This window comes from Mandrillus leucophaeus, unplaced genomic scaffold, assembly GCF_000951045.1.
Source record: "Mandrillus leucophaeus isolate KB7577 unplaced genomic scaffold, Mleu.le_1.0 Scaffold134, whole genome shotgun sequence".
Classification (NCBI taxonomy): Eukaryota; Metazoa; Chordata; class Mammalia; order Primates; family Cercopithecidae; genus Mandrillus; species Mandrillus leucophaeus.
The window spans coordinates 1,460,996-1,471,038 of NW_012101299.1; the positions used below are offsets into that span (position 1 = coordinate 1,460,996).

A 10,043-nucleotide genomic window follows, 5' to 3' on the forward strand; every position below is an offset into this window, starting at 1 on the left:
CTCCTCCTCCTCCTCCTCTTCCTCCTCCTCTTCTCCTTCTCCATCCTCTCCTTCTCCTTCTTCTCCTTCTTCTTCTTCTTCTTCCTTCTCCTTCTTTCTTCTTGCCATGGCCTTGATAGGGTTATTTTAATTGCTCTCCTCCTTTCTCATGGGCACCACCTAAAAGATACCCACAGAGCTGAACTGCAGGGGTGTGTAGTGGTATATCTAAAGATGAACGTAAAGATGTAACTCTAGGTGTTTCTTTTGGGGATGGCATAACCAGGGAATTAATTTAAATCACTGTTTCTAGATGGATTAAAGCAATGGGCCTTCAACCAAGAAAATGGCAGGTATTTTTACTTTGCGTATTTATTCTATTTGTTGCTATCCTGAAATTTTCAGCTGACAACAGCCAATGTGGACTTCTGACTTGAGAATTACAAGATAGAAGCTTGGTTCAGGCAATTTCCAAGGGATCGTTTAGAGAGAGACAGACCTCAGGTCAAATCCCACTTGACTTTAACTTAAATTCCTTAAGATTTTACTTTCCTACCTGTACAAATAGGATAATAAGATCTACCTCATAAAGACTAAATGAGTTCTTGCATGATAAGGAGCTGTCAGTGTACCTAATATGTGGTACGTGCTCCATAAATGCTCCCCACCCCCACCACCCACTTCAGCTCACCACTGTCACCATCTCTGGGACTTTGGACTCTTGACTGCAGTAATATCAAAGGCTTTTCCTCTGAGTGCTTTGGTCTGGGAGTGGTCCTCTCCCAGCCCCTCACCACCTCTGTCCTGATACTAGTTTAACAAGGAATTTATCTGTTTGCTTTAGAAGTTGCTGGAAGTTTACAAAGAAGAAACCCAGTAGCTCAGAAGAAATGGATCTAAATCTGATTTTAAAAGTATCTGTTTTATCTGGATTTAAACTAGCTATATTACTTACCTGTTGCTATATAAGAAATACCCCAAACTCAGTGACTTAAGATAGCCAACATTTATCATCTGACAGTCACTGTGGGTCAGGGACTTGAGACCATCTTAGCTTTGTGGCTCTGGCTCAGGGTCCCTCATGAGGCCGGCATCAAGGCATTAGCCAAGGCTGCAGTCATCCAAAGACTTGACCGGAGATGGGGAACCTATTTCCACGTCCACTTACATGGCTGCTGGCAAGAGGCAGTCTAACAGGGATGAGCCTCAGACTCTCCACAGGGCTGCTTGAGTGTCCTCACAACATGGCAGCCATCTTCCTCAGAGCAAGTGGTATGAAAGACAGCAAAAAACAAGCCATGATACCTCTTATAACCTGGCTGCAGAAGCTTAACACCATCACTGTTACTGTATTCTGTTCACTAAGTCAGCCAACACTAAAGGGTACAGAATTAGGTTCCATATCTTCTCTTCTCTTCTCTCTCCTCCTTTCCTCTTCCCCCTTTCTCTTTCCTTTATCTTCCTCTTCTCTTACTGTGCCTCAGTTTCTTATCTGACCAAAGGTAACTTCTGCCCCCTAGGGATGCTATGAAAACAAAGTGAGATCAATCATATGAAAAGGCGGTTTTGGAAGGAGAGTTCAGAAATTCTATATAACATACCATCTACCATAACCATGGGAACCTGAGATCAGCTCTGTCTAGCTTCCTGCTCTTGCATCTGAGGAAGCTGTTCCAGCTCACGCAGGCATGGCTTAGTCACAGTGCCGTGTGGGTTCCTTTAATGGGTCCTCTCTGAGCAGTAACCTGCTCAGGACACAGGAGCCAGCACTAGGCCCTTTCTTCCTTCTCCTGGGCAAGCAGCACCACTCGTCCTGGCAGAAATAGCAAAAGAAGTTAAGTTCTGTGTTCCTTATTAGATTGCTATGGCAGCTCCATAAAGCTCTCCTACACAGTCCTGTCTCTTAGTGGCTGTTTCTTTACAACTAAAGTAGCACTTCCCCATCCGCCGCCCTCAAAGCTAGGGGCCCTGGGCCCCGTATTTCTGGTTCAGGAGTCTCAAGATCTCTGAAAGCACCAGAGTGTTGGGATTTAAGTGCTGTTGTTTATTTTTATATCTGGGTCCTGTTTCTCCAAATAACTCCAAGACCATTGTGATTTTCCAGAAGTTAATTCAGTGATCCAGGCTAGGTAGGGAATGGTGGTATTAGCAAATCCTACCTGTTTTCTTTGCAGGCTCATTTCCATCATTGGTGCCCCAAATGCATTTCCCTATTCAAAGTACTCTACCTTGGATATGTCTGCCTTTGCCTCCACGTCCCTCACCTATTATCTTTAGAAAGGTGGTTTTAAATGTTGGCCACTGAACATTTAGCCACATAGGGCACCAGCTCTCAAAGGTTTCACAGGTAAAGGAGAAGGTTGGGGGAAATGAAATATGGTTCAATGCAACAGAGTAACCCACATATTCCGTATGTTCAACAAGGTCTCTACTCAGGAGGCTGGTGATGAAGGATGCTAACATTTCTCAAACTGCCATCTTCTCCCTTCTTTTGGGCAACCCTCGAATTCTATTCGTGGTTATCTATGGATTGTGGAGTCATTTCCCGGCTCGGGAGGTTAGGAAAGGCATGCGAGATTTGAGGGTCACAGGAGTTTGGAAGCACTGTTTTTCTGGTTTTCTGTTACCTCCGTTTTAAAGCTGTGATACTCCCAACTGCCCTTTTTCAGTAAGCTCTTATTGACTACTCTCTCGAAACTAAAAGATGCATATCCAATTGTACAGAGGGTCAAAAGTGTGCCCAATTAAGCCTGCCTTGACTTCGATATTGCAACTCACTGAAGACACACAGTGGAATTTCTGGTGGACCCCTTGCCATAACCCACAGGGAACTCTAGCTGTACATGGGTTTTACTGACCTGTTGGGTCTAGCTGACTGTGCCTGACGGTCTCCAATGACCAAGGTGTCCTCATTAGTTCTGTGCTATATTTAGTTAAGCCTGAAATCTGTGCCCCTAATTTAATCACACACCAGGTAGCCATGGAGATGACATCAAGCCTCTGGCTGCCCCATAAACCATTGCAAATGCTGAAACTAAAATAAACAAGATATGCAAATTGGCTTCCTATGTAAATAAAAGACTTTGCCTCCAGGTGTCGGGATTAGCTGCTTTGGGTTCACTGATGTTTGTTCGGATTCACAGTGATTGAAAAATATCAGAGTCACAGCCTTTGTCTCAATGCCTGCTTTTTTTCCTTTTTGTCTGTTGCAGATATATCAACACTCCTATACTGGATATTATGTCCTGAGCAAAATTCCTCATGGGTAAGAGTGTTCTTTCCTTTCTTTTAATTAGAAATCTGCAGGGCAAAGTGAAGGGTAGAACATGGACGAACTGCTTAACCCTTAGGGCGGGAAATGGCATTCTAGTTCTCATAGCCAAGGGTGCTGATATTGCGCACCTCTGGGACTCTCCCTAGATAATGACACTAAGGATGTCAGGGGGTCACTCGAGTCCACTCACTTCCCCATTTGTGAAGCCCCCTTCCTAGAGCAACTCTGCCCTCTTCCTGTGCTGGTTCCTGCGGTTGACCCTGGAGGTTTTGCAGAGCGGGACATTCCCCTCTGCTTTGTAATCACCTGCAGCCTCCTCTGAGGCATGGTGGGGTGGCCCTCAGCCTCCCACGAGTGTTCCTGGTTATACCCACGCTGGTACAATAGAAGCCCCCCTCAGCCCACCACGTGTCATCAGAAACAAATCCGGAACATATTTATGGGATTAAGGTAAACTACTCTGGTCAGAAATTCAGCAGTGCGTTGGGAATGGGGTGGGCAAGTCCATCTCAGCAAGTGGGGTTAGCGCTGTTCTACCCATCACTCCAAGGGAGTTTCAGGGGCGTGTGTGTTCTTATTTTACGGCTTTTTCTGAGCTTGGCTGTGCTCCCAGGAGCCGGGTTTCAGTGTCTGCTTTTGACGGGGCCGCCCGGCTCCGTGCTGCTTCATGATCTCAGATTGCACTTCTAACCTCAATTGGTCTCTCAATAATGTATTGTCCGGAGCAGGAGCGAGTTTAGTTTTCAGTGCTGGGCAGACGTCCCCCACATGACCCTCTGATGCCTGATCAGCCTCACCTTTGGAACCCAGAGCAGGAAAGACACGGGTTAGAGTTTGGTGACACCACGTGTTGAGTCAGCCACAGCTGGAAAACAGTTGCAGGATGGTGAAACCACGTGTTAAGTCAGACACAGATGGAAAACAATTGCAGGACTAGGAAAGTCTGCAAAGGAGGCCTTTTTGTTGTTTTCATCTTTATTCTTCCTTTGTCTCCTCTTCCCTCGTCCTCCCCTCCCCTAGTCTTACTCTATTCTCCTGGCCTTCCTCTTCCCCACCTCAAGTTTCTCTTTCCTGTCTTCTGTGGTTTCTATTGTTGTGTTTTGCAAAGGTGAGGTGCTCAGGAAAGGTTGATAAAGAAACTGAATTGTGCTGCAGGCAGTGTCGTGTAGGCTCCTGTGAATATCTAGGTTGAAGCATCCTCATTTCCCAAGCAAATTTTAACAGCAGGGGTGTCTAAAAAGCATTGTTCCATAAGCAAGCATTAATCACAGCATGAGTGTTTATAGCTGCTGCTGTCTGTTTACGACACAGCTTAGAAGAGAGGCATGTCCTTGGAAAACAAACACGAATAAACTAATTTCATGTGGGCTTTAGACAAAGGGAAGACACATGTGGATCTTCAGCAAAATGTGACCGATAGTTTCTGTTAGATTGTTAGAAAAATGAAGCCCAAAGAAAGCAAAGATGGCCCACGTTGCAAAAATAAAGTATCCATACAAATTTTTCATTAAAAGTATGTTTTAAATAGAAACCCAAATATTCTTCAGTAAAGAGGAATTATCCTATTCTTTCACAAACTGACATACATCTTCAGAGGTCATGGCAGGCAGGACTATAATTATGCCTTGAGATTTATCTGCCCCTTCTGGGAACAATAGAATTTGTTGTAGATGATAGATATTTCATTCCATCTTATATCAATTTGTAAAACTCGAAACTCTAAAAGTGGTTGATGCCGAACGTATTGTGTTAATATTTTACTGCATCAGTCAGAATTTGGAAGAAACAGATTCTAGGAACTTGGCACAGGGGTTTGCCAAACAAGCTGGCAAAGCTCAGGCCAAGGATCGGCTTCTGCACTTAGATACCCGGAGCCTGGTGATGATCCCCCTTGTAGATGACCTTAACATGGAGGGAGCTGCTTCTGATGTCTTTCATAGAATCAGAGCAAGAATAATCCCCCTCGTTTATTGGTTGGCTTTCATATACCTTTATCCCTGTTCAACAACCTGCGAGGAAAGCATTCTTATTTCCATTTTAAGTGAGAGCTCCAAGAGGTCATCACCTGCCCCTCACGTCCTAGCTAGTGTATGCTGTGGCTGGAGTCTCAGCATAAGTCAGGTTGACTCGAAATCCCATGCTAGTAAAAAAAAACCTCGTGGCTCACTCCTATAATCCCAGCACTTTGGGAGGCCGAGGAGGGCAGATCACTTGAGGTCAGGAGTTTGAGACCAGTCTGGCCAACATGGTGAAACCCCATCTCTACTAAAAATACAAAAATTAGCCAGGCATGGGGGTACACACCTCTAGTCCCAGCTACTTAGGAGGCTGAGGCAGGAGAGTTGCTTGAACCCGGGAGGTTAGAGGTTGCAGTGAGCCAAGATTGCACCACTGCACTCCAGCTTGGGTGACAGAGCAAGACTCTGTCTAAAAAACAAAAAAGCAAAAAGAAGCAAACAAAAAAACCCTTGAGATTAATTCAAATTTCACAATGCAGAGAACAAATGTGATAACTTTAGAGATGAGATTTGTAGTGACATACGAGTTTCTCTTCTGAGGGTTCTTATAGGATTGAAAGATGTAGCAAGAGTATTTATTGGAAAACAACCTCTGGGGGTACCAAAGTCAGTGTCCCACCCTGTCACCATGTCACTGAACACAGCTCCTCTGAAGCGGCGTTGCTCAACCTCCTCAATTCTTCCTCTTTGACATAAGACCATTTATGAGAAATTAGCCAATTAATTCATGGCAAATATTGTCAGAGTCTGATTTGTCTTAATGAGACAGTGAATCTCTGAGTGGTATCTCCTTGGGTCTGGAGCTTCGTGACCTCTCGGTCATCACTGTCACCGGTGTGCGTGCTCCACCAGGTGGCAGGAGAAGAACATAGCCCGGAGCTCTAAGTCTGAGGATCTAGGTGGGTTTTGGATAGGGAGGAAAGCACAATTGTCTTTTAAAAATAAAAAAGTCCCTACTAAAATATTTAAATGTACATTATTCATATACAAGAAAACTAAGAGATTTTCTTGATTTTGAAAACACAAATCTGTACCTTTTTTACTAATTCTCATCTTTCCTTTCCTCACTCCTCCCTCTAAATTAAAGCCAGAGACTGTGCAATCTTCAGGATGGTTTTGTCATTTATAACTTGATTTTTTTTTCTTAGCTTCAGGCTTTCCAACCAGCCAGAGAAAAAGGCCTAATTAACGATCTCATGCCCTCTGATTTCTAGTGTCCTTCCATTTTGCAAATGGCAGAAGAGTTTTAGGAGGGACTACGTTTCCCATCCCCCTTTCAGTCCCCTGTCCCCGCTGTTAGCTTCCCTCCTTTCAGTCCCCTGTCCCCTCCTGTTAGCTTCCCAGCCTATAGATGGCTGTGACCTCTATAGCTGGGGCCAGGTAGAGCTCTTTCTGCATGGAAGGCAGGAGTTGCGATGAGACTCCCAAGACAGCAGAATTTTTATATAATTAAAAATCCATTATCTAAGGGTAGGTTTGTTTGACTTTGACATACCAAGCTTCCAAAAATTTTATTCTTAAATTGTATCCTAAAACGACACATGACTTTTACACAAATCTATATTTTAGTAGAACCAAAGTTAGTTATTTTTAACATAAAGTGTTTCACTAAAAGTTTTTATATCAGAATTTTAATAAAATAAAGCAATCTTCCATGGTGGAGGCAAGGGTCTGTTAGGTGTTTCCAGTAAATATTTTTGTAGACTTGGCTACTGCCTGACATTTTCCTGGCGTGACTTTTTTTTCTAGAATTAGTTTTGCCTTTATATTTTCTTAGGGTCTAAAGCCAAAGGCAAAATTATCTATATTTATGTCTAGTATCTATCTACTTAGCTCTATACGCACACATATACATAATACACACTTTTAATAGTAGTAATACCGTATTTCTAAAATGTAGTCTCATATCCATTAGGACTGTTCTGAGAGACATATGGACTCTTTTTCTATAACCAAAATCAATTTGAAGAAAAATCGGTCATATTGCTTTATTGTGTAACGTTGGCCTTTGGGGGTCTGGCAAACTCAGAGCCATAATAGAATAGAAACTACTGGGTGTTCAAAGGCATTTTTTTACATGACTGGCCGTCTTCTGTGGATATTGCTGCTCTAACTTTGCTTACCTACTGGTAATTTTCAGGCACCAAACAAAATTGTGAAAAAATTGTGTTTCTTTAGAATTGTAGTTGACTTTTTAAAGCCACATTCTGTATCTGTGGAAATAGGACACTGGGACATCTCTTCCTTCCACCTGGAATTGCTCTCTAAGTTTATAGACTGTGATCCAGAGGACTGTTCTGTTTCTTTAGGAAGTAGATATCTAGGTGGAGAAAGTACAGTGCCCAGTGCCAGCCTAATAGCATCATGCCAGGGAATGACTTAGGCCCTGCAGCCACACAGACCTGAACTTGAGCCCATTCTGCTGTTGACTTCTGGCTGTGTGACCTCGAGAGCTGTCCTACTTCCGTAGGTCTTAGGATCCAGATAAAAAGATCATAATAATAGTGCCCACTTTGGCCTGGTGTGGTGGCTCACACCTGTAATCCCAGCACTTTGGGAGGCCGAGGCTGGTGGATCACCTGAGGTCAGGAGTTCGGGACCAGGCTGGCCTGTTGCAAAACTCGTTTCTACTAAAAATACAAAATTAGCTGGGCATGGTGGCAGGCACCTGTAATCCTAGCTACTCAGGAGGCTGAGGCAGGAGAATCACTTGAACCCAGGAGGCGGAGGTTGCAGTGAGCCGAGATTGTACCATTGCACTCCAGCCTGGGAGATAGAGCAAGACTCCATCTCAAAAAACAAAACAAAACAAAACAAAATAGTGCCCACCTCATAGGCTTGTTAGAAGAATTAAATGGAATGACTGGGTGTGGTAGCTCACGCCTGTAATCCCAGCACTTTGGGAGGCCAAGTCGGATGGATCACTTGAAGTAAGGAGTTCGAGACCAGCCTGGCCAACATGGTGAAACCCCGTCTCTACTAAAAATACGAAAATTACCTGAGCATGGTGAGGCTGAGGCACAAGAATCGCTTAAACCTGGGAGGCAGAGGTTGCAGTGAACTGAGATTGTGCCACTGCACTCCAGCTTGGGTGGCAGAGCGAGACCCCATCTCAAAAAAAGAATTAAGTGGAATGATATATGCAAAACACCCAGCAAAGAATTTTGCATGTAGTGAGTTATTAGTTAGTATTGTAGTATGTACCCAATATATATTTGTAGTCTTATAATTAAATATTATCAGACTTTAGTTTCTAGCCATCTTGAAAATCTTTTCTGTTACAAACGAAGGAATAATATAACCCTACAATCAAACAATTCTCTTTAATAATTTTTCTAAGCTGAGGCTTGTTTCATGACACTCAGGTAATTATAATGTCTTTGTAATTTTAATTTCCCTCTTAAAAGAGGTATCTATGGCCTCAACTGTCTACAATTCTCAATACTCAATAATTTTTTTTAATTTCATCTCATTCTGACCTTCTGCAATTAACTTTTCAGCATTCTTGTTTTGCCTCAGTGGAAGCAGAAAAGATACTGTGTGAGCAAATACTTATTGAAATACTATCTAGAGCAATGAAAGCATGGTTGCTATCCTTAAGAAATTGAAATGTTGTTGCAAAGGAAAGATACAGACTTATATAATAAAATGTCATAAAGTCCTTTAAATAAGTAATTTCTTTTCTTTTCTTTTCTTTTCTTTTCTTTTTTTTTTTTTTTGAGACAGAATCTAGCTCTGTTGCCTAGGCTGAAGTGCAGTGACGGGATCTCAGCTCACTGCAACTGCCACCCGCCAGGTTCAAGCAATTCTCCTACCTCAGCCTCCTCAGTAGCTGGGACTACAGGCGCGTGCCACCACTCCTGATTAATTTTTTGTATTTTCAGTAGAGACGGGGTTTCACTGTGTTAGCTAGGATGATCGCAATCTCCTGACCTCGTGATCCACCCGCCTCGGCCTCCCAAAGTGCTGGGATTATAGGCTTGAAGTGAGGATTTTTAACACTGCACACCGAAGAAGGAGGAGAGGGTTGAAGGCATCACCGTCATAAACAGTCTCAAGAAGGAAGTTTGACTTGAACTGAGCCTCATAGTTGAGTTTTTGTTTGTTTGTTTGTTTACTTTTTAATAGATGAAGACAGGAGGGAGATACTCCAGGCAGGGTAAAACATGAAATGAACTTGACCTTTGCATGAGCCAACACTTCCTAGAATTAATGAGGTGCCCGACCGGGCTGCTGCTGGAGTGTTCACATGGGACTCAGCATGGGCAGGCATAGGGTTAGGTAGGTTTTAGGAGGTACCTAGAGTGCAGACAACTGAAACACTCAGTGTTTAAAACCCAGTGGTACTGGTCTTTACCATAAGAACATAGCAACCTTTCTGAGCAGAAGAGGAATGTGATGAAAACAGTAGGCTCGAATTAGTTTTGTGCTTATGTACAGCACACACTGAAGAAAAAGGAAGATCAGAATTGTGGATTCAATCAGCAGCCAGGTTGGAACGGTGTAGAAACCTGGCTACACAATGTAGAAACCACACTAATGGTGATTATGAGTAGCTGGCGTTCTATTGGAAAAGGAAGACAGATTTCAAGTGTTTATATTCCATGTCCTTCTAATTAAATCTGTGGCAGCCTGGGCTCCTTGTGAGTTGAGCCTGGTGCCATCCGGAGAGGTCTCTCTACCATGAGCAGTCTGTAGGTAGCGAGTTCAGGAGGGCAGCCGTGAGAATTCTCAGCACCCGTGTTGGTTAGCGCATTCCTTTCCAGCCCTTT

General features: G+C 43.4%; 1 protein-coding gene across 2 annotated transcripts in view; it reads left to right on the top strand.

Moving 5' to 3' along the window:
• DPP6 (dipeptidyl-peptidase 6) overlaps positions 1–10,043 on the top strand; it is a 629,240-nt gene that overhangs the window by 367,025 nt on the left and 252,172 nt on the right. Inside the window, exon 6 of one of the 2 annotated variants that reach the window (XM_011973070.1) lies at positions 3,192–3,244. The exons of the other annotated variant lie outside the window; for it this stretch is intronic. Within the exon in view, the coding sequence (XP_011828460.1) occupies positions 3,192–3,244 (53 nt within the window). The remainder of the gene's footprint in view (positions 1–3,191; positions 3,245–10,043) is intronic. 2 annotated transcript variants of the gene reach the window in all.